Consider the following 24,694-nt stretch of genomic DNA (forward strand, 5'->3'; position numbering starts at 1 on the left):
TTAAGGGTTTTTATGCCAAAGACAAATGAACCTGTTAAAGTATACAGTAATATATTAAAGGGTTTTAATTGGTAATCTCCTCTGCATTTTTTTTATTTTTAAAACCCTTAAAATGTTTTTTGTGGCTTTCAATTTGAGTCAGTCCTTTCTTTCCTATTAAGGGTTTTGTAATGGATTATCAGCGTTATTTAAGGTTGTTTTTAACCGATCGCTTAAAGGAACTTTAATCTTTCAATCAAATTCAAGACAGGCTTTTCACAATAAGAGACATCGTTATGAAACAGCCCTCTGAGGGTCGACAGAAGGAAAACACGAACAGCTCAGGAGACGTTCATGTTTAAGGGGCCTTAAGAGAAACATCCCTGACAGATGTGCAGTTAATGAAATCACCAGATATGAACTGACACCAGGTGAAGGGTTAGGGCTTTTATCATCTTGTCTTTTCCCATTTAACAACGCCTCAGTCCCAGTTGGCTCGAGACGACGTCTGTTAGTGTTACTGCAGGAGGACGAGCAGCTCCAGAAGAGTCCAAATGTCTCCGGTGTCCCAGCAGATATTTAAACCTCAGTTGGAGTCAGACGTGTCTTTGGGCGCCACATGGAGCAGTAAACACTCCAAATAAACCCATGGATGGATCAGTCTGGGTGGGATGTGCTTGGGTCCTCAGCAGCCTCCGGTGGGATGTGATGGAACCCTCCGAGGGTTCAGGATGAACCGGCAGCTGGGCGGAGGCTGGCGGAGGCTGGCGGAGGCTGACGGCAGGAATTTAAGGGGCTTCTGGAAGTTTGTGGCCGCATACCTAGAAAAACAAGAAAAGAAAACGTGGTGATTAACTTCCAAATTAACTTTCTTTTCCTCGCCTGGTTGTGACGACTGAGACTTTTTTGTTTTGTTGGATTTTTTTCTTTTTTTACTACTTTATTTATATTTATTTTATTTTATTTATGTTTTTTTTTACTACTTTATTTATTTTAATTTTATTTTATTTATGTTTTTTTTCCTTTTATTTATTTTTATTTTTATTTATTTATGTTTTTTGTTTTTACTACTTTATTTAGTTCATTTTATTTTATTTTATTTTTTTTACTACTTTATTTATTTTATTTTATTTTAATTTTATTTTTTTTACTACTTTATTTATTTTTATTTTATTTATTTATGTTTCTTTTAATACTTTATTTTTTTATTTTTTATTTTATTCATGTTTTTTACTACTTTATTTTTTTTATTTTATTTATGTTTTTTGTGTATATGTGAATATTGTATGTGTTTTATTATTTCATGTGTTTAGTGTGTTTCTGATTTTGGAGTCACTGCTGACCCCCCTTAGAAGGTCTGAGGTCCATCCACCACGGTGAGTGAAACACTGTGACGTCATCCAAAGCTGGACGTCTCCTCCACGCTGAGACGATGCTTCCTCCGTGTTGTTGATGTCTCTGTCGGAGGATTCAGCTTCTTTTAACACCATCCAACAAATCTCCGTTAACACCAACATCTGCTGCCGCCGCCACCACATCTGTAAACCTTCACCGTCTCCGAGAGGCCACCGAAGGGTTACTGCCAACGTCCGGCATACGTCAAAGGGATGAGTGACCAGCATGCATCTGTCCATCCTTCCATTCATTATTTCCCTGTCCTCCAATGAGGCTTTATGTTGTCAGGGGGGGGGGCGGGGGGGATTTACAGGCTGGTTTCAGACCTTCATGCAGCAGGTCGGAGAGCTTAGAGTCTGGGACCTCGGGGTCCAGGGTTTTGGGGGAGGGGAGCCGACGGACTCTCAGTCTGGTGCTGATGATGTTCGGCTCCTCTGTCCACAGCTGGAGCTTCATCACTGCTTCGAGTCAGAAGCCAGAAGTTCAGACTAAAGAGCGATCACGACAGTGTTTATTCAAGCTATTTTAGTCATGCATGAGCTGGAAGTGAATATCGTGCAATATCGTCTGTTGGTCGGTCCACCACTTTGGTCCAGATGCACAAACAACATCTCAACATCTACGAGATGGACGGACACAAACTTTCCTACAAAACATTCATGTACGACGTATCCTAATGACCGTAAACAGCGAAATGTCTCAACAACTATTAGATAAACTGTCTCCTAGAAATGACGTTTACATCCTACCAGTACAATGTGACGCCTGCATGTTCAATGGTACAGCTTGTTCAAGTAGAGGAAGTACTGCGTTGGTCCACTGCAGGGTCGGGATGGATGATAATGATGATAACGTACAAGACATTAAGCGTGCAATAACAACGCCTTTCTTGTTTTTGACGTGTCATGTATCCTGTACTGACTGTAATGTAAACGCATCAGCTTAAAACTGCACTAACGGAGGCTGGATGGGTCCAACAAACACACCGCCTTTAACCAGGAGACCGCTGTTTGGTTTTATAACGTTAGTGATGTGTTTTCCGTTCTTATGTTTCTTAGTTTTCATACGTATTTTACTTAATTTGCATACCCAACCACAAAACATAAACTGCAGCCGTTACAATCGTTTTGTTGACACGCGTAAAGTCTAAAATGCGTCCTCATGACACGGGGAACGTTCGTAAAATATCGTGCTATTTATACGCCTTCCCGTGAGACCGGGTTGTGGCGTTTCAACGTTCAGACTTGGAGTTCACATCCTGAGTCTGTGTGTGGTTTAAGCAACAAAAGCCCTCTGGGTAAGGTTAGAGAAAGGTCGAGGTTTTATGACAAAACACCTGCAAAACTGAAGACAATCCCATCAGACTTTGTTTACTGCTTATAAGGAAATGTTTGTTAGATTTCTATGTCTTATAATTAAGAGTTAGCATGTCATAATTATGGGAAAGCAATGCCATATTTATTAAAAAGGTTTAGACGTTGACACACATCATTTTGATGTGGTTGGTGTTCGGGATGTGTTAATGTGAGCGAGGACGTTGGTAGTTTGATGCCATGTCATTGTTCCGACTGCCCGTTATCCCCAACAGAAGCACATGGCTAATTATTATGCGAAATGACGTCATCGGACCTTCCCCAATATTTAGTTTTTCTTACCATCGTGAAGTCACGACATAAGTTTGTGCATCTACAGGAGCTGGTAACAACATGGAAACGTTGCAGAGGCAGAACGAGACGAGGCAGAACGTGTGTGAACATACAGTAATTAAAACAGACCGATCAGCCTGAAACTAATGAATAAGGTTGTGATTAGTTGTTAATCTGATTATGACAGAATCAGCTGTTCAGACCTGGACGTTGTGACGACGGCCTACAACACATATCAGTAATCATTGATTTCCATGCATTTGCTAATGTATAATGGATTACAGTTGGAACACTGGCACGACAGGAACTGTATGTTTGGGATGAACAGATGCCCTTTAACACACAACCAACTGGAAGATCTCAACGCATCCAGATGTTCACATGCAGGAGGATTTAACAGATGTGTTCAGATTTTTCAGCTTTGACTTATATTTCCTGTTGTTGTTCGTCTTTGTTCCAGGGATGATGATCACTCATAAACGTCTAAACTAGCAATGTCAATCGATTAGTATTTAATACTCTTATCAACATGGGAATGGACAAATATGCTGCTACAATATGCTCCAATCATAACATGGCAAACTGCAGCCCAACAGGCAACAACAGCTGTCAGTGTGTCAGTGTGCTGACTTGACTATGACTTGCCCCAAACTGCATGTGATGATCATAAAGTGGGCATGTCTGTAAAGGGGAGACTCGTGGGTACCCATAGAACCCATTTACATTCACACATCTGGAGGTCAGAGGTCAAGGGACCCCTTTGAAAATGGACATGACAGTTTTTCCTCACCAAGATTTAGCGTAAGTTTGGAGCGTTATTTAACTCCTTCATGACCAGCTAGTCTGACATGGTTGGTACCGATGGATTCATCAGGTTTTATAGTTTCAGATGATATCAGGATCTTCACTCTAGCTTTAAAACTGAGCCGCTACAACCTCCGAAAGATCTACTCCGTAAACATAAGTGTGACATGCGGACAGACGGATGGAAGGACGTTGTTGCGGGGGTATCATTACTGATGTTTGCTCATTTGCAGGTAGCGGGAGGTTCGGGTTCGGGTTCGGGTTCAGGTTCAGGTTCAGTTTCGGGTTCGGGTTCGGGTTCGGGTTCGGGTTCGGGTTCAGGTTCAGGTTCGGGTTCAGGTTCAGGTTCAGGTTGAGGTTGAGGTTCAGGTTCTGCTTACCTCAGCAGCCCTTCAACACCATCCAGATGTTAAAAAGTAAAATAAAGAGTCCAGAAGTAAAAACAGTGAACAGAGTGATCCAACAGCACTTCATGGTTGTCCTTCCTCCTCCTCCTCTTCCTCCTCTTCCTCAGACCAGAGTACTCCTCTTCTCCCTCTCTCCTCTGTCCCGGCTCAGGTCCGGCGTCGGCAGCTCGCCGTGGCCGGCCGTGTTGTTGGGCTCATAGCGGGTCGAGGCGGGCGAGTTCTGCATGACCACCAGACGTATGGGCGACTGGCTGGGCGGCGGCGGCGCGTTGTCCGGGGCGTACTCCTTGGTGGGGTCTTTGCCCCGGCAGTCGTACAGGATGCAGGAGATGAGGAAGACCAGGAGCAGGATGACATAGCTGGCGACCAGGATGATGAGGTTCAGCGTGACCGGGTCAATCTCCAGGTAGAATTCCATGAAACCCATGGTGCCGCTTCATATCTCGCCCCGGGTCCACAGAGGTGACGGGACAGTCGGCAAAAAGAGAGAGCCAGAGAGGAGATACGGGGAAGAGAGGAGAGAGCGTGATGATGGAGGAGAGATGGACAGCTGGCTGGAGAGAGAGAGAGAGAGAGAGAGAGAGATGAAATGAGAGGATCAGAGATAGAGAGAGAGAGAGAGGGGGAGAAGCTTTGTGCTTTAAAGGACATTAATCCTCCGCTGCTCCTCCAACCTTGAATTTCAGCAGCCAATGATTAAAGCTGCTCAGTTTTAATAACTTAAGCCACCATTTTGATTTTCCCAACTACACACTAGTGACAAAACGACACTCAGCAAAATGGAGGAAGTAAAAGGACTCGAAGCGCACACCTGTCAGCGTGCCACGAGCGTCACTTTGGGGATTTTAGAGGAGTCATGTAATATGTATTAAACAACCTCTGAGTGATTATGGTTCTACAGTTCAAATCAAATATGATTAAAAGCATCAAAAGGTCACGGAGCAAGTCTCGCTGGAAACACGCACTTTTAAAAGTATTGCTGTTAGCATGCAATCCCAAAAACTGAAAGACCCGAACCCGAACCCGAACCCGAACCCGAACCTGAACCTGAACCTGAACCTGGACCACAGTCCTGACTCCAACATTGTACCCAAAGCTGTTGCTTGCAGAGACCTCCCTCCACCTCACATTTTGTTTTCCTTACTTTGGTTGCTAAAGTCTTTTGTGCAACGGTTTAAGGAATTCCTTAAGTATAAGAGTGTGTTCCAGTCCACGTACTTCTGTACTTACACTTACTACTTTGAGTGCATAAGTGCGTTCACACTGGGAAGTACGGCAAAATGCAGTGCACTCAAAGTACCCGGATGTTGTACTCAAAACGGTCAGATCGTTGAGTGTGGAACGCTGGACACTTTCCACACCCAACTGTCGCCATCTTGGCTACGTAGCGGAAGGGGCGGAGCCACGACCACTATTCAAACATACGTAGATAACAGAATAAAACAATACGATACGTAAACATACCAGTGCATTTTCAGCCAACAGGAGGACACATCGTAGGCGACGACGTTGGAAACTCTGCTTTAATTTTTTTTCAGAAGATATTTTGGCGGGTAGCGAGCCGCGGTCAAATGTTGCGATCGTCATTTCCGGTCAGTGCGCCGCAGAGTATTCGATTTGAGACGACCCTACCCCGCTGAAATGCACGCACTACTCAAGTGAGTACAGAGTGCACACAGTGCACTACATTGAAGTGTACTTCTGGAAGTACGTAGATTGGAACACAGTCAAGATAAGGAGAAAACCTAAAGGGGAAGACTTAAGGGTGTTTTGTGCAACCGATTTTATTTGAAGGAAACCTTAACTCAGACTTTAAGGAAAATCCTAACTTTGTGCAACCGACCCCTGAACACATGGGACACTAAAGTCTGCTCTGTAAACATATTAATACTTATATATACTTATATATATAATAGAGAGCTCATCATATTTAAGGTAACATTATGAATCATTCTTTGTATTTTCTGTTGACTTCCTGTAGGCGGCGCTCTTCTCTGTCTTTCTCGCCGTGGTGGCTGTCACTGCTCGTGCTCACTACCTTCTTCTTCTTCTTCTTCTTCTTCTTCTTCTTCTTCTTCTTCTGTTTGTTCAGATGAATCCAGCTGCTGCTTCCTGTCGGAGAGTTAAACCATCACAACATCTGTAAGACTCGCTGCAGCACCGACAGGATCACAGCGCTGAATGTATACATGATGTCACGTGACCCCGTCGCCACGTACGGCGCAGACGGAGCTTCATGTTGTTTGGATTCATGCAGCATCTGTTCTGCATTAAGCTTCAGAGCTTCAGAGCTTCAGAGCTTCCACCAGCTCCTCGTGTGTCTCTCGAACACAAACACAAAGAACAACAGTTCAACCAGTTCACGGTGAGATGTTGTGTTTCAGAGAGCGTTCCGTGTTCAGCGTGTCTGTGTTTAAACCTCTCAACAACCTCCTGTCTAAATAAAACACAGAGAAATGAAAAGAGGATATCCAGTCTCTTTAAAAAATGTGGTAAAATAACAGAATCAGGAAATACCTTTCAGACCAGGGACACCTAACTACTGTCCTCGACAGCAGATGGTGAGGCGGGGTAAAAATAACAGAGCAGCAAAAATATAGCAAAGCGGATATTAGACTTTAGAGAGAGAGAGAGAGAGAGAGAGAGAGAGAGAGAGAGAGAGGACACCCAAACAAGCTGGAATGAGCTGCTAATGGAAGAAGATCCTCCTGACCCACTAAACACCGAGACAGGCTGCAACAACACAGCTGCTTATATGAAGGAACGAGGATGGAGAGATGCAGAGAAACAAACCCAGAGATGGAGGAGCAGAGATTCAGGTGTGACCTCTTTTCTCCACCGTCACTCTGCAGATGTTTTATCGTTGGATTCACGGAGCAGATGATGAAACAGAAAAGTTCTTCAAGTCAAATCTGTTTTCAACGTATCCTCATACAACAGTTCATATTGATAGCGAAGAAGTGAGAAGTTATTCCTTATTTTTCGCGCGTTTTCCTACGAATGTCCAGCAACATGTGACACACGCGTCAATTTCCGCCACAATCTTTTCAAATTAAAACTACTTAGGTTAAGGAACATATCGACTTTGTTAGGTTTAGGCAACAAAACTACTTAGTTAGGTTTAGTAAAAGATGGTGGTTTGGGTTAAAATAACACTGGAAGTAACGTAAGTTAATTACAGAAGTAACGTGACAAATAAATCAACGTTGACTTCTTGCCTCACACGGGGCACCAATATAGTCTCCTGGTGAAAGTCTGGTGTTTTTAGACCCGCCCATCCACCCCAACCTCCTCCTTACGCAGCGTTTGTCGCTCTTTATACTTCCTGGTTCATGATTACGTGGATTAAATATATGGTGGACGGTTCAAACAAACACAGGACTTTCACCAGGAGACAACTGATCGTGTGAAACCAAAAGTCAACGTTGATTTATTTTAAGTTACGTAACAAACGTACTAAAACCCAAATCTTTTCCTAAATCTAACCAGGTAGGTTTGTTTGAATCAACACGTCTAACGGACTACTCTGCACGTTGAAAAATGACCCTAAAGGGACCCAGTGTATGACCGAGGGGTCTTGACCAAGCGTTGTTTGCGACGAGTTGGGAATTCGTCCAGTTGGCACTGGACAGATATCATGTGATGCAGAATATGAATGTCATCTCTTACAGAGACATACTGGTCCCAGTCAAGAAATAGTCCACTACTCCTTGAAGTTATTCTAATTCATCCAGAGGGTGAACATGAATATCTGAAGCTAAGTTCAACCAGTATTTATTATACATATTATATCTGTTTCAGTGTGGACCGAGGAGCGTGAGCAGCTTTCAGTCTTCTTCCAGCTGCCTGGAGGAGGAACGATGGCGGGCCGCGATGGCGATCACCACTGCTGTTGCCATTCTTCTGAAACACAATGTGAACTTCCTGCGTTGAGGCGGCGCCGCTCCCCGTCCGTCGCAGCAGCGCACCGCCGCGGACCGGGGAGCTGCGAGCACAAACCCTATTATTTCAATCTGCCTCTGAATCCGTCAGCACGCCGGCAAATGAAAGAAACAGATGCAGAGAGAGAAGAAGTTTTAGGGGGGAAAACTGGGTTTTTGACGGAGGAGAGGAAGTGCCTCTCCCTGGTTAATGGAGCCATTCAGAGCCCTCTGGGGGCCTCCGAGCCATTGTTGGCCCTGCTGGTCTCCTTCAGAGGCTGAAACCAGCTTCTATCACACGATCTTTCCCACCACATCCTGCAACCACTGCTGCTGTTTCTCCTTCAGGGTGGCCTGCTTTTTAACGCCAACCAATCACTACATGTATGAAATGATAAACTAATCCTAAAACTAGGGTTGTGGGTTCAACCTTTATAAGGATTTTTTTACACTTTAAACATGCTTTAATCCATTTTTAATCAAAGTGAAAGTTGTAACGTTTTACATTTTAAGGGGTTGTTATCCATTAAAGTTTCAGCCTGCAGATGATCCATTAAAAGCCTTAACGAGGCAGGTTTACTGTCTAATAATATGATGACGATCTGCAGGTGGAGGTCACATGATCAGCTCCTCTATCACCTGCAGAGTCAGCTGACCAGCCTGTTTCATAAAGGTGTCTCTTATTGTGAAAAGCCTGTCTGGAGTTTGATTGAAAGATTAAAGTTCCTTTAAGAGATGGGTACCCCCTTAAAAAAGAACTTAAACAATGCAGATAATCCATTAAAAATGTTTAGTTGCTAGATAGGATTGGGCTCAAATTGAAAGCTACAAAAAAAAAAACATTGTAAGGGTTTTAAAAATATAAAAGACCTTAAACAGAGGAGATAAGGGGTTAAGGGGTTTGCAGGAGAGACTTGAACTCACAACTTTCAGATGACAACAACTTTTAAGCACAACTATGATGTTCTCCTTAAACATAACTAAGTGGTTTTGTTGCCTACACCTAACTGCGGACGTGAACCGTAGTTTTGTTGCGTGGCGTACAATGCGTCATCATGACACCTGGAATGTCGTGCTATTTATACGTCTTCCGTGAGATCGGGTTGAGATATCGCAGAGGATAGCGCCTCCTAGTTGTTAACTCCGTGTGAAGCACGCTGACACCGTAGCCCAACACAATGAAAGTGTTTCAGTTTGTTTATTTAAAAAGATACAAGTAGAAACCAGAAATGAAAAACTATTGTAATAAAAAGTAGAAGTAAAATCTCAATAAGTTTTTGGCTGAAGTGCAGAAGTTGGTGGATAAATGATGACGAAGCATGAAGAGCTGAGACCATGAGATGTGTGACGGATGATCTCGGTGTAACTCCTGATAACAGGAGAGGAAACTCAAAGGAAACAATGAAAATACGCTCCAAGTTGTAATAAACGTGAATTTTCCGTTAACTTCAATCTCTTAAACTCTTAAAGTTGATGAGTCCTGGTGGCCTCAGCTTCAGTTCAAAGAGTTATTACTTCAGCGGGGACCAGTATAATGAGTCCAGGTTCCCATCGGGATCCAGTTTTAGCTGCAGGAAACAGGAGGTTTGGGTTGTAATGACGCCTCCAGCAGCATCTCTGACTGACAGCAGCGTCCACATCCAGCCTCATTATCAGCCAGCTGTCAGCAGCAGCTGCAGCAGTCCGTCTGCTGACAGCCGGTCTGACTTCACCTCGGCTGATAACCGAGACGCTGTCTGTCTGTCTGTCTGCTCGCCGTCCGACTCTAACAAGCTGCAGCGGGAAGCGGTAGATCGGCTCGTTAGTGTTTCAGCTGTCGAGTCTTTACTGATGTTACAGCAGATTAAAGCTAAAGAGATGGACTGAAGCTCTCCAGAACAATTAGGACCCGCTTTGTCTCATGCTGTCTCTCATTAACCGTGTTTCTGTTCAATTATCAAGCGAATGTTAAGCGAACGTTTGAAATCTCACAGAAAGAAGAAATGTGAATTAGGTGCGTTTGAATCAACTGGTTTGGAGCCACATACTTTATGTAAGAAGTGGACGTCGTCACCGTGACGTCACCCGTTGGGTTGGGTCATTTTGAAGCCTCGAGTTCTGCATTTTGGTCGCCATCTTGGTTTATGATCCATTAAAAGCCTTAACGAGGCAGGTTTACTGTATAATAATATGATGATGATCTGCAGGTGAAGGTCACATGATCAGCTCAGGCGAGGAACCCACGTAGTCAGCGTTGGCGGTCAGCGTCCTTATCCATTCGACCATTTTCAGCGCTGATAAGCACGACGAATCAGAGAGAGAAAGAAGACGAGACTGAAGCTGCAGAAACTTCATCTTCAGAGGAGATAAAACCCTTAAATATATTAAATCCATTTATATTTAAACAGGAACTAACCTGAAACCTGTCGACAACACCTGCAGACGTGGAGCAAAACACCTGAATTTATACTTTAAATATAACATTAAGATTAACTCTTAGAGGTCTGATAGCTCAGCTGGTAGAGAGACTGGTTCACTGTCTGAAGGTTGAGGGTTCAAATCCCTCCTGAGCTCTTTGTGTTTTCCTTCAGTTAACCAAAGAAAAGCTTGTCTGGAGTTTTACTGAAAGATTAAAGTTCCTTTAAGAGATTGGTACCCCTTAAAAAACCCTTAAACCACACAGTTAGTCCATTAAAAACCATAACTATGCCATCTTGGTTTATGTCCATCTCCAACTTTGCCTTTTTGTTTGTTGACAACTTAGCTTTAGCCGGCGCCATCTTGGTTTTTTGCAACCAGAAGTGACACGAGAGGATGGAGCTAAGTACAACTGAACGCTGAATAAAACAATGTAAGGCGACCAAAATGTTATAATTAACTTTGATGAAGTGAAAACACGCTGTGAAAGGGTTAAAGTTGTACGATGAAAACAACTCGACCTCGTGGTAGCGACCTGTCAATCACCAGGTAGCCCCGCCCTAAAGCATCCTCTGCTTTATGGTCTATCTGACTCTGAACGGGACGGTCTGACAACACAACATCATCACTGGATGTTTCACTGAAGAGAGGAAGTTAATGAGAACGACCTTTGACCACACAGGATGGTCTCCTGCAGATTCACAGTGATAGCAGAGACGTCTGTTGTTATTACCTGCAGCCATCGTGGAACTGATTCCTAATGAAAGACTTTATATACTGTAGCACCAGACCTGATGTTGGCGTTGAATCAGAGGCGTGGAACCAGGCCGACCTTGAAGCCTGATGACAGAACAATCACACGCCTGCGGGGGAATAATTTCAGCGTTTTGGTAAAGGGTGTATGTAGGAACAGAAACCACCTTCCTGTTCTCTGGCTGATCCCGTTTCATCGTGCCGACTCGCCGTCTCTTTGCGTGCCAGGCGGAGAGTCAGGGGTGAGTTTAACGCCGCCACTGTGCTGCCCCTGTGGTCACTCAGCTGGTCACTGTGTTACAGGAAGGGAAGGGAGGGTCGGGATTTCCCCTCCGAACCGTCCGAGGTGACACAAAGCAGCTCAGAAACACAGTCAGTCAGTGACATGATCCACCTCCAACCAACAGGTAAATACCTCAAACTGGGTCGACTGGGAGAGTTACTGGGAACGTCAGTTTTTGCGCATGGCAATGGTTTATGTTTATGTGAAATATCTCAATCAATCTTGCATGGTATCCATGGTTACAAGACAATAAATCGTAATAACTTGATCCTCTGATTTTTCCTCAATAGCGCCATCATCAGGTCAAAATTTTATGTGTCCAAGATGCACCAAGCACTATTAAAGCCACTTTCACCTTAAAGGGTTAACTTTTGTATTGTTTTAATCTGGAACGGAGGAAGAGGTATGACATGCACCCGGCTGGAATCAAACCAGCAACCTCCAACACCAGGTTCTTCTCATGCTTTAAACTTGAATCTGATCCCATGTTTCCCATTGAAGTTGTTTTAATGGATTATCTATTTTTAAGGTGTTTCAATCTCATAAAGGAATTTTAATCTTTCAATCAAACTCCAAACAGGCTTTTCACAATAAAAGAAACCGTTATGAAAAAGCCCTCTGAGGGTCGACAAAAGGAAAACACAAAGAGCTCAGGAGGGATTTGAACCCTCAACCTGCAAACTGTGAACCAGTCTCTCTACAAGCTGAGCTATCAGACCTCTAAGGCTTAATCTTAATGTTATATTTAAGGTATAAATTCAGGTGTTTTGCTCCACATTTGTGGGAGCTCATGTTAAGTTTCAGGAAATTTAATGGATAAATAAATGTATAATAATATATTTAAGGGTTTTAATTGGTTATCTGCCAGTTTGTTTGTTTATTAAAACCCTTAAAAACTTAATTTGAGCCGATCCTGTCTTTCCTATTAAGGGTTTTTAATGCATTAACTGTGTGGTTTAAGTTTTTTTTAAAAGGGTAAAAATCCCTTAAAGGGGCTAAAATTCTTCTGATGGTTAACACAAAGAGCTCAGGAGGGATTTGAACCCTCAACCTACAGACGGTGAACCAGTCTCTCTACCAGTTGAGCTATCAGACCTCTGAGGGTTGATCTTAAGGTTTTATTTAAGGCATAAATTCAGGTGTTTTGCTCCACGTCTGCAGGTGTTGTCGACAGGTTTCAGGTTAGTTCCTGTTTAAATATAAATGGATTAAATATATTTAAGGGTTTTATTTCCTCTGAAGATGAAGTTTCTGCAGCTTCAGTCTCGTCTTCTTTGTCTCTCTGATTCGTCGTGTTTATCGGCGCTGGAGATGGTCTGGTGTATAAGGACTCCGACCGCCAAAGCTGACTCCGCGGGTTCAATCCCCGCCTGAGGTATGCCACACGGGAATGAATGTGATGAGTGTATGTGTGTGGGGTTTGCGATCAAATGCCGTTCGTCGGATTTCAACTTGCGAATTTCCATCATCAACCAACGAGGAGGAAACAGGGAACACGTTAGTCCAACAGAGCCCAGGTGGGCTTAGTATTCTCAAAGACTTATTATTATTCTTATCTTGTTATCTTGCAACATAAGCACTAAATATAACAGCCACAAAGTCCTCTGAGTAAATTAGAAAGAAGTCTCATGTTGGCACTTAAATCTTGAGTTTAATAGATGAAATATGTTTCACTACGTCTACTGACACGGAATAAATAAAAAGAAAGTTGCAGATTAACCATCAGATAAACAGTTAAACAGCGACATGTGAACGCTTTAATACGGTGGAATACATGACATTAGGATCATAGTGCACTAGTTTAAACATACAGAGAGGCATGCAGATCAGATCAACTCGTCTGTGAGTTCAGTAGTCAGAACGTCACGCTGCGTTGCTGTTTTTATTCAGCTGAGTCGTGTCTTTAAAGGTATTCTCAGGACGTCTTCTAGATGTTTTCAGACGGAGAAACAAACGTTTAAATCAAGCGTTTTCACCCAGAGGAACGCGAGAGTAACGTACGAACCGTTGAGTTCACAGGTGGGGTTTATCAGAGATGAAGAAACATCAACAACAGAGTACCTTTTCTTTTATAGCTTATTCGCAGCTTGTATGTGGAGATACTGTACATCTTCTTTGGTGGGCTTCAACTCAACATCTTTATTATCAGATAATCTGTTTTTTGATGAATTAGTTCAACTCAGTCTCACGGCAGTTCATGAAATAGTCATGATTTTTTATCTATTTGACACAAACTTCCCTTTTTTTTCGTGGCACCCAGCAAAACTTTCAAAAATGTATTTTTTGTGCGTTTTCCTACGAATGTCCAGCAACAGCAACAGCAGCAATTTCAAAATAAAACTACTTAGTTAGGTTTAGGACAAGTTAGTGGTTGGGTTAAAATAACTCCAGAAGTGGTGTAAACATAAGAACAGAAGTTAAGTGATAAATAAATCAACCTTGACTTCTGGCCTCACACGGGGCACCATAGTGGTCTCCTGGTGGCGGTCTGGTGTTTTTAGACCCGCCCCTCCACCCCGACCTCCGACCTACACGGCGTTCGCCGCTCTTTATACTTCCTGGTTCACGATTATGTGGATTACATACAAATTGATTTCATGCTGACCATCACGAAAAAAATCAAATAAAAGATGTTGTGACTATTTCACAAACTGCTGTGCGACTGGGCTGATCAGTTCGTTGAGTCTATAAATTGTCTGAAGAATCGATTATTGAACTCCTCGTCTCCTCTTTAGAGCTTTATAAGTCTCTGTCCATCGTCCAGCACCTCCAGTCTGGAGTTTAAAGCCTCCGAAATGCATTATTACTTGTGCTGAATCATCCTGCAGGCTCAATGTGTCCAGATACTCGTCCTTAACTTTGACCATCACAGCCTCTCGTCCTTTACGGCGTCTGCAGAGTCGTCACCGCCTCCAGCGAGTACAAGCTCCACCTCTTTACGATATGCAAAATTCCGTCCAGTTAGCGTGGTGCGTTCAGGTTTATTGTCTCCTGAAGTTAACCATCTGAACCACCAGCGTGACGTTAATTGCAATCAGGCCACGCAGTATCCCTGGCTGGCCATGAGGGCGGTCTGGCTCTCCCGCCGTTTGTCCTTCTTCTTCCTTAGTCGGACCCTCCAGCAGACGGCGCTGGATCCCAGCAGGCCCAGTCCAGCAGACAGCAGCACCAGCCCAAGCACCGAGATGGTGGACCCGTGGGAGTTAAAGGTGTACGCCACAACCGTGACCACGATGCCGGCAATGAGGACCACCACGCCAAACGGCACGGTGCAGCGGTAGCAGGACATCTCGGCGCCGCCGGTGACCGCCGTCAGCTGGACCTCGTTGATGTGCGGGACGTGCTTCGTCACAACAACGTCGCCGCAGTCCTTCCTGGCCTTGTCCCGGCTCAGCTTCTCGGCGGAGATTGATGTCGGCATCCTGATGGCGCTCCTGGGGATCCTGGCGCCGCCTTTGGAGTGGAGGTCATCCGGCATGGCGATCTTACTGGCGAGGAAGAGGTGGGCCATCTTGATACTGATGTCAGCGATCAGCCAATCACAGAACAGCTAGCTGAAAACAGAAAATGAAAGACGCGTTAAGGATTCTGTCTCTTCGTTAGATCATCAACACGCCTCTGACACCACGATGGCAGCCTGAAAATGACATAAATAATACGAGTATGAGAGCTAATTAAAACAAATGATAAATTACTCTAATTAAGAGAATAAAACTGCTTAATAATTATAATAATAAATTAACTTTTTTAGCTTCATTTAAGCCTTTTAGATAAAGTCAGATCAAAACTATGGAGGACAGAACATGCCAAAATAAAAATAATTAAAAATGAATAAATAAATAAATGATTCAATAAATATATAAATATGCAATTAAAAGTAACAAAAATAAAATAAAAATAAAGGTAATCATTAAATAATTGAAAAAACTTTATTCTCTTATCACTTATACTCTTATATGTTCAATTTACACTTTTATGTATTTATGTATTTTTTTAAATAAATGTAAAAATAAATAAATTAAAAATTAAAAAATATATACATGAATAAAAATAATGCAAAAATAAATAAATACATCTAAAAAATTCATAAAAAAAATAAATAAAAGTGGAAATTAAACAGAAGAGAAAATAAATACGGGAATTAATACAAAGGTAAATACATTTTAAAAAAGCAAATTAAAACATAAATATCAATTTATGTCACATTTTATCAATACCTTTTAATATATAATATATTTAATATATTTAATATTATTTGTGTTGCTTTTAATGGAATATTTATTTATTTATTTTAATATTTATTTATATATTAAGTCATTTATTTATTTATTCATTTATTTTTTATTTTAGTAGGTTCCATCTTCCATAGGAAAGTCATTAGGACTGGGTGACATGTCAAATTAATTTTCTTTATTCTTTTTTTTTTATTGTTACACAGTGTATATAGCCTAATGTGCAGGTTATATCATGAGAATCAAGTTATTTGCCTTCAGCCTGCACAAAATGATTACTTTTAGTCTAAAAGTACCGTAGATGATAGCTGCTACATTAGCTGTCTTTGTCATTGTGTTAAGTTTTTGTTTATTCTGTTTCCTGTTTTATTTTGAAAGTTAATCTCCCCATGTGTCATGTTTGGTTTTCCTTCTTGTATTTGTGTGTTTGCCACACCTGTGTTTCATTACTCAATTAGTCTCTTGTGTGTTTTTGTGCTTCACTTCGTCATCAGTCTTTGTATACAGAGTACCTGCGTTGTTCCCAGTGTTTCCAGTGTTTCCAGTGATTTATTTATGTTCCCTGCCTGATTTCGGACTCTGAGCTGTAAGTCATTTTTTATTAATCAATCATCAAACTTTCCCTGCTGCCTCTTCATCAATTCATTCCAGTCCGTTCTCGTCAAACACCGACGCTTCGTCACAGCCGTCAGCGTTCAATACGGTATGAAACACACCAGGTTTTATATTAACTACAATGTAAACCTACAGCGTCATTATTAAACGCTCAGAGAAAGTGGTCGGGGAGAGTGGTGATGTAGTTTAAAGAGCCAGACACACACACACACACACACAAACACACACACACACACACATAGGGTGGGCGGGTCCAACAAACACAAGTTCTACTTTCACTTTAAAATTAGCTGTTCGTTCGTGTCCTGTGTCAGACTGTTCTCGTACACAAATAAATAAATAATAAATGCATGCAATGGTAAATGCAAAAATAAATTTAAAATTTAATCAAAATAAATACATAAATAAATAAAAGGGGAAATTAAACAGAAAAGTAAATAAATAAGTAAAATAATACAAAGATAAATAAATAAAGTAGCAAATTAAAACAGAAATATAAATTTATGTCACATTTTATCAATTAATAAATGGATACATTTATTTTTAATATTATTTTGCTTTTTATTTATTTATTTGTTTACTTATTTATTTATTTATTTATTTATTTATTATTTTATTTATTTTTTTATTATTTATTTTTTTATTTTGTCAGGTTCCATCTTCCATAGAGTGACGGCTGCACGGCAAACTAAGTCCACCTTAACTGCTCTGGTCTACCTTTTAAAAACCCCTGAAGTCTTAAGGTGGAATGAGTCACTTTAAGGGTAAAGTTTAAACAAAAGTTAATCTTTAAATGTTGCTAGTTAGTCTGCAGATAAGATGAATGATTTAAGGGTTCAGATACTGAATTAAAATTTACTCGAGTCTCATCTGTCCTCTAATCTTTCAAATGAAGGGAAAAAGAGAAGAAACTCATTCATTTAACCTAGTTTATATTAGGAGTGAGTTTATATTGAGAGTGAGTTTATATTAGGAGTGAGTTTATATTGAGAGTGAGTTTATATTGAGAGTGAGTTTATATTGAGAGGAGTGAGTTTATATTGAGAGGAGTGTCGTCTGTTCATGTTTGCAGAACAGATTTGTAGTTTTAGAAAAGCTGCTGCATGGATGCATCCTGACGTGTTTATGGCCGTTAAAGCTCAGACAGTATTTGTCCTTCCACCTTCAAAGTCTCACAGTTTTCTGCTTTCAATCTGCACTCAGATGTTCACAAAGCAGCTCTTTCTCTACAGCGTCAAAAATGTCAAATTCTTCCATTAATACAAATCTTTTCTGCAGATTCACAAGCTTGATTTTCTCATTTCTGTCTTTCTGACAAAATCTGGTTTGTGCACAAAATCTTGTCACATAACTCTTTAAATACTCTTTAAATACTCTTTAAATACTCATTGTCACATAGTCTGTATGCAGACACTTCTTCATGCAAACACCTTTAATAGATCTGTTAATTTAATGCCTCTCTTTGCCTTTAATTTGCAGGATTTATGGACAGATCACCTTAACCTGAGTTATTAATTAATGAAGAACAGACTGAGGAGCTTTGTAATGATGACTGCAGAGCACAAACAGTTTTTATAATATTAATAATAATAATAATAATGTGATATAAAAGCCCTTACTGTTGCCGTGTGCAGCTCCTCATCGTGTCCTCCTGAACGCAGACAGTACAGTCATGTGTTCCTCTCTGCAGGAATAAAAGGGGGAATGTGAGTATCAATAGAAGAAACAGGGGACCTCCTCCATACCTCCATACCTCCTCCTACTGGACTAACAGGAAAACCTTTAACTCTTTCCTCCCTTCAGCTGGTACCAACACTCACTCATGGCCCTTAAAAGAGCCTCACGCGTATCTTAAACTCTCCTTAATCGATGCCAAACGCCCTTAAAATGAATTAAGGGACTTATAGGACGTATTCAGAGGCGGAGCGTTGTGAGATGTGTATTTCAGTATTTGGTGGTTTTACAGGATGAGTTTAGTTCTTTAGTTTTTAGTTCTTAGAAATTAAAGATGCTGTTCTCTTTCTGGCCCGTTCGCATCAAACAACATCTGAATGATACGATAATGCATTTAGTGTGCAATAAGAACACCTGATTAATAAAGGACCATTATGGTGAGACGGACGGGAGGTGGACGGTCCAACAAACACAGGACTTTTAATCAGGAGATCGCACTGTGTAACAATAAAAAGTTTGAATAAATGAAATTCATTTTTACATATCACCCAGTCCTAATGACAGATTAACTGGTTTTCTATGGTGGATGGAACCTGCCAAAATAAAAAATAAATGAATAAATAAATAAATGTCTCGATAAATTAATAAATAAATATGCCATTAAAAATAGAAAAAATTATATTAGACATAAATGTAGCATTAATTTATTGATAAAATGTGACATAAATTAATATTTGTGGTTTTATATGCTTATTTAATTTATTTACCTTTGAATTGATTCCCTTATTTATTTATTTATTTGTGAAAAAAATAATAAAAATCAATATATAAATAAATAAGAGTGGAAATGAAACAGGAGAGTATCAGTAATAAGGGAATTAATACAAAGGTAAATAAATAAATTTAAACAGAAATATCAATTTATCTCACATTTTATCAATTCATTAATAATTACAACATTTATTTATTATATTATTTTTGCTACTTTTAATTGCATATTTATTAATTTATCGAGTCATTTATTTATTCATTATTTTTGATTTTCGTTTCAAATTAGAGCGGATTTTCTAGTGGTCGTCAAACGCCTCATTTCCTTCTGATGAACTTTAACGCACCAATTTCTGCATCGAGTTATTGTGGAAATGTCTTCAGATCTTGAGGTCAGAGGTCAAGGTCACCTCTTCTTCCTGACAAGCCAACATGACCTGTTCTCAGAGGGGTTGATAAATGTTAAATATATATATGAATAAATGATAAATGTTTCACCTGAGCACCATAAGAAGAGTCTAAATCACCACTGGGCTGCAGGACGACGCTGAAATGTTACGTAATGTAACTCTAGAAGAGAAAACAGAGAGTGTGTTTCTTCAGCTGCAGTATGTTTATAGAGACATCTGTCTCTGCAGTAGAGGACAGAGGACGCTATCGTAGCTAGGAGACTGTAGCTAGAGGACATCAAAAATACTAATACCGCGTTGAATAATACTTCAAGTTGTGTTGAAATGCTCAACATGTTGTGATTTCTTCTCCCAGAATCCTCCCCGGGACGCCTCCAGTCCTCCAGTCCTCTTGTCCGTCCTCCGGTCCGTCCTCCGGTCCTCCAGACCTGCAGACTTTAACCTGTGGGAGGAAACAGCTGAGGTTTATTTAATCATCCTGGTCCCCGTCGTCCTCTAAAGCCTCCAACAGCTCCGGTCTCACGTCCACGGAGGTCCAGAGAGGACAGACAGCAGAGACAAGCTTTTACTGCAGGTGATGATGATGATGATGATGATGATGATGATGATGATGATGATGATGATGGTGATGATGCTTTCTACTGTACGTCATTATATCACAGAGTCTGAGGCCACTGTGCTTTATATTATATTTACAGTGTTGGGGACACAAGTAGGAGCTAAGATAATTACTAATATCAATAAAATGATTATCTTTCATATTTTCTAATAACTAAACCAGCTTCTCCTTGCGTCCCCAACAACAGTAAAGGGAATAATAGACCCGCCTGGGCTGTGATAAAGATACTCTAATTATAATCCTTAAGATTTTCATGTAATCAAACTCTGTTTTTGAGTCTATTCACAGTCGTTATTTATTGTAATCGCATCTCTACAGCAGGATTCATTTCATCAAAGAAAACTATGATGAAATATATCCGTTGACGACCTTTTTTTAATGACTAAAATAAAATAAAAAGTAAACTTTCATAACGAGAACTTTGACGAAACTAAACAATAAAGTGAAAAACAGACAAATAAACAAAAGAAATGTTTTAATATAAAGTCGTCATGGAAGTCATTATTGTTGAGCTTGTTTGACTGTAAACGTTGAATCGTCTCTTATTTCTGAATGTTATCAGCTAGAAAAGGTTCATGATGTGTCCTGTGATCAGTCAGCTGCAGGTGGTTCTGGGTCTGGTTCTGGTTCTGGTTCTGGTTCTGGTCTGACATCCTCTCGGTGCAGGTGCAGCCCAGATAGCACAAAGGGAAGTCGCAGCTCCACTTTTCCAGAGTAGTTTTGCTGACTTCATGTTAAAGTGTCTCTGGTTGGAGACAGAGCGGTTCTGTGTTCTGATGCAGCTGTTCTCTCCTCCAGAGAGGAAACACAACATCAGATTTATGAAGCTCCACTCCCGAGTCCAGCTGGGAACATCTGGCCTCGTTCTCTAACCGTTCTTCAGACGATCCTCTCGGTGGTCAGCGAGGGGTCGGCGGGGCCCCCGTTAGTCCTCTGATCCGGATCGAGGGGTCACAGCAGCAGGGCCTGAGAAGAGACGCTGGAGCCCCAAAACCCCGAGACCAGCTGGAGAAACACAGCACCAACTAACGTCTACAGATATATAACCAAATATCCCGTCCAGTCTCACGCTGTAATAGACCCGCCTTTCCACCGCCAGTGTCACGTTTTGTGTCGCCGAGACGTGAATATTACCTACATGAAGGTGTTATGAAGTGACAGCTGACGGCTCCAACAAACACAGGACCGGCTATTTGTTGTCTAAGTTACGTTAGCGACGTTTGTCATGTTTTCTGCACTGACTGACTTTGTGTTTTACTTAGTTTACGTACTTATTTTAACCTCTAAAGCCCTAAAGGGTGCTGGAAGGTGTGGTTCTCCTAGAAAAAAAATAGCTCCACAACTAGCAGGTCTATCTGCATGATTGTGGTCTCTATGGATAGGTAAGACCTCAGAGAATTTATCCTCAGTGTCAGTAACAATGTGAAAAAGTCCAAAAAATGCTTGAAAAAAAGATAGAAAAAAGTCAGAGAAATGTCTGAAAAAAATGTTCAAAAAATGTTTGAATAAAAAAACCTCCGAAACAAAGTATGAAAAAAGTCAGAAAAATGTTCCAAAAAAGTAAATACATTTTTTTAAAAAAGTCTGAGAAATAATGTTCCAAAAAAACCCTCAGAAACAAAGTCTTAAAAAAGTAAAAAAAAAAAATCCTTGAAAAAGAGTCAGAAAAAAGTCTGAGAAATGTCTGAAAAAAATGTTCAAAAAATGTTCAAATGAAAAACCTCCGAAAAAAGTCTGAAAAAAGTCAGAAAAAGGTCTGAGTAATGTCTGGAAAAAAAGTTCAAAAAATTTTCGAATAAAAAAACCTCCGAAACAAAGTCTGAAAAAAGTCAGAAAAATATCTGAAAAAAGTCAGAAAAAAAAGTCAGAAAAATGTTCCAAATAAATTAGAAAAAAAAAAAAGAAAGTCTGAGAAATAATGTTCCAAAAAAACCCCTCCGAAACAAAGTCTTAAAAAAGTAAAAAAAAAAAATTAGTTAGAAAAATCTTTGAAAAAAAGTCAGAAAAAGTCAGAAATATCTGAAAAAAATGTTCAAAAAATGTTCGAAAAAAACCCTCCGAAACAAAGAAAAACAAAAAAAAAAGAAAGATGTACTTGTACACTAAACACCTTGCGTATTATCGGGGCATTTATACGCCTTTTCGTGCAAACGGGTTGATGTATGTGTGCATGTCTTTGATATTCAACTTGTTATGAGTTCATAGATACCAAATACTTGATTGTGCTCCTCGTAGTTTGTTATCATACTATATCTAGTCTTTATTGGGCACATGATGGGACGACTGTCGTTTCCTACAATATAATGAAATATAAAGAAAAACCTGATAATGAAAATCTCCCCGTTTGTTCTGAGGCGGAGAACACGTCCACCAAAGGAAATGAAATAGTTCAGTGTCGGGCTCAGATGGGTGTTGTTCCCTTCGTGGTGATTGTTTTAAATAAATGATTTCCCTGCAGGAGGTAGAGGATGTGTAGTGATTGTCTGAAGTGTTTCTCTCTAAAGCAATCAGAGCTAAATGAGAAGTTTAATAGACGCGTTGAGATCGATTTTCCTTCCCGTCCAGGGACGGAGGACGGAGCGCTAAATCACTTCCTTCCCGGATCCATTTCTGGGTCAGAGATGATGTGAGTTATTAGCTTTGGATGCAGATCCCCGGAGACTTCCTCCTCTGCTTCCTCTTTACAACAGATGGTTTCAGCCGGAGGTTGCTGAGCAGCTACCGCAGCACACAGCAGGACTCTTCCTTTCTGTTCCTTCCTGTGAATACAGGTGTGTTCACACTACACCTCCGTCATCTGACACGCTGCTCGTTGGCTTTGGCTCGGACCAAAGTGGAAAAGTTGACTTTGCATTTTTGTATCTTCGCACGGCCCAGAAGCTCAGAAAGGCAACGCCGAGAGGCTCCGACGATCCTTACCGACCAAACCCAACCAATGCAACGTACGCTCACACCACGGTCCGAAGAGTTACGAAACGTTATTCCTTTTATCGTTCATTTTACTATGAATGTTCAGCAACACGTGTTGATTTCTGCTAGTTATATGTGTACAGTCTTTTCAAAATAAACTTCCATCTTAACAGGAAACAACTCGGTTAGTTATAGCCAAGAAGGCTAAAGGTTTGGGTTCAAATAACTACAGAAGTTGCGTTACTTAAGTACGGAAGTTATGTGATAAATAAATCAACGTTGACTTCTGGTTTCATACGGGACATGAACAGCCAGCCCAGTCGCACAGTAGTTCATGAAACAGTCATGAAATGTAACGTATTGATTCGTGGACATAGACACTGTGACCCTCAGCACGACTTTCATCCACATCTTTTCGTGCGTTTTCCTACGAATGTGCATCACGTGAAGAGAGCGGAGAGGAGGATGTGACAGAGGAGGAATACAGGATGTGTTGCTGTCAGCATGAATAAGGTTTGGTATTATTAGGATGACAGGAAGCGGAGGATGTTATTAGAGAGAGAAAGACAAGAGCCAGGATGTGAAAAACTGAAAGAGATGAAATAAAAAGAGGGGAGCGGGTTACAGGTGCTCGATGAAAGGTCATCGTCAACGGTTACGTAAAAGAACCTGACAAATAAACTTAAAAATACCCAGAGGAAGTTTACTGTCTTGAATTAAAGTTAAATTAAAACTAAATCTAAATTGATGTTTTCCATCAATGTGTAGATAAATCCACATGTTGCAGAGAGACTGTCTGAAGAGATGAGGACAGGAAGGAGGAGAAAGTGTCGGAGAGACGGAGAAAGAGGGAGCTCCGGGTCTCGTTCCCATAATTCACTGTTTTCATGTTGTCAGCCGTGGGATTACCTCACTTCCTGCCGCTCAGCGTCAACACGCCGGCCTGCAGCTCCGGAGGGCAGACAGGAAGGGCTTCCAGTTCAGAGGTCAGCAGGTCACAGAAAAACACTCTCACTAGAAACACAGCCAGCCCAAACCTCTGGAAGTCTGTCCAAACCTCTGGAAGTCTGTCCAAAATTCTGGAAGTCTGTCCAAGCCTCTGGAAGTCTGTCCAAACCTCTGGAAGTCCGTCCAAACATCTGGAAGTCCATCCAACCCTCTGGAAGTCCAGAAGTCCGTCCAAACCTCTGGAAGTCCAGAAATCCGTCCAAACATCTGGAAGTCTGTCCAAACCTCTGGAAGTCTGTCCTTTAGGTCGGAGCGAAATGTGTTGAAGTTCAGAGCTCTGGACGTTAAAATGATCCAAAGTCCACCGCAGCTCCTCACTTCATCATCACCTGTCTGAATTATTAGGTACAAACTGATCTGATTAACAAGTGGAGCATCAGCCAGATGTTTCCAGATGTGTGTGTGTGTGTGTGTGTGTGTGCAGCAGCAGCTGGCGTGGCAGACGAGCTACCAGCTAACTCACTACTGCTCGTAGTTCATCACACTCTGATCTGAGCTTTCACACATTTCAACATTAAATGTAACTCATCAAAACCCAGATGTGAGAGCGGCCTGGACTGTAACAGGAGGATGATGATGGAACGTTTATGGACATTCTTACTGTTTATTAGTTGTATAATAACTGTATGGCCTCATTCCCACCTTTCTATGGGTATGTAGTGACAGTCCACATACGCCACCTGCTGGCTGACTGACTGCATTAATACCCTGGTAAGCAACAGAGGAATAATAATAATAAGAAGAAGAAGAAGAAGAAGAATAATAATGATAAAAATGAAAATGATAATAATGATAAAAATAATAATAATAATAATAATAATAATAATAATAATAATAATAATAATAATAATAATAATGATAATAATAATAATAA

The 24,694-nt window shown here is 40.9% G+C and overlaps 2 protein-coding genes and 1 long non-coding RNA gene across 4 annotated transcripts; 1 reads left to right on the top strand and 2 right to left on the bottom strand.

Moving 5' to 3' along the window:
• si:ch73-256g18.2 (small integral membrane protein 36) lies at positions 1–4,907 on the bottom strand. The gene is made up of 2 exons (XM_037755537.1): positions 4,205–4,907; positions 1–800 (listed from the first exon to the last, which is right to left on the bottom strand). The coding sequence occupies exon 1, from the start codon at positions 4,656–4,658 to the stop codon at positions 4,335–4,337; it is 324 nt and encodes a 107-aa protein (XP_037611465.1). The 5' UTR covers positions 4,659–4,907; the 3' UTR covers positions 1–800; positions 4,205–4,334.
• Positions 4,908–13,215: 8,308 nt separating this feature from the next.
• LOC119478973 (transmembrane protein 100-like) lies at positions 13,216–19,697 on the bottom strand. 2 transcript variants are annotated; one of them, XM_037754089.1, is made up of 4 exons: positions 19,577–19,697; positions 19,372–19,443; positions 18,051–18,115; positions 13,216–15,138 (listed from the first exon to the last, which is right to left on the bottom strand). In XM_037754089.1, the coding sequence occupies exon 4, from the start codon at positions 15,093–15,095 to the stop codon at positions 14,619–14,621; it is 477 nt and encodes a 158-aa protein (XP_037610017.1). In that variant the 5' UTR covers positions 15,096–15,138; positions 18,051–18,115; positions 19,372–19,443; positions 19,577–19,697; the 3' UTR covers positions 13,216–14,618. The 2 variants fall into 2 exon arrangements, with proteins under 2 accessions (XP_037610017.1, XP_037610015.1); XM_037754087.1 differs by lacking the exons at positions 19,372–19,443; positions 19,577–19,697 and having other exon boundaries at positions 18,051–18,237.
• On the top strand, positions 15,944–21,350 carry LOC119478974. Its single transcript, XR_005204580.1, has 3 exons — positions 15,944–16,519; positions 19,639–19,857; positions 20,701–21,350. It is a non-coding gene; the product is annotated as an uncharacterized LOC119478974 (long non-coding RNA).
• Positions 21,351–24,694: the final 3,344 nt, after the last annotated feature.

The sequence above is a fragment of the Sebastes umbrosus genome, chromosome 20, assembly GCF_015220745.1.
Source record: "Sebastes umbrosus isolate fSebUmb1 chromosome 20, fSebUmb1.pri, whole genome shotgun sequence".
Lineage (NCBI taxonomy): Eukaryota > Metazoa > Chordata > Actinopteri > Perciformes > Sebastidae > Sebastes > Sebastes umbrosus.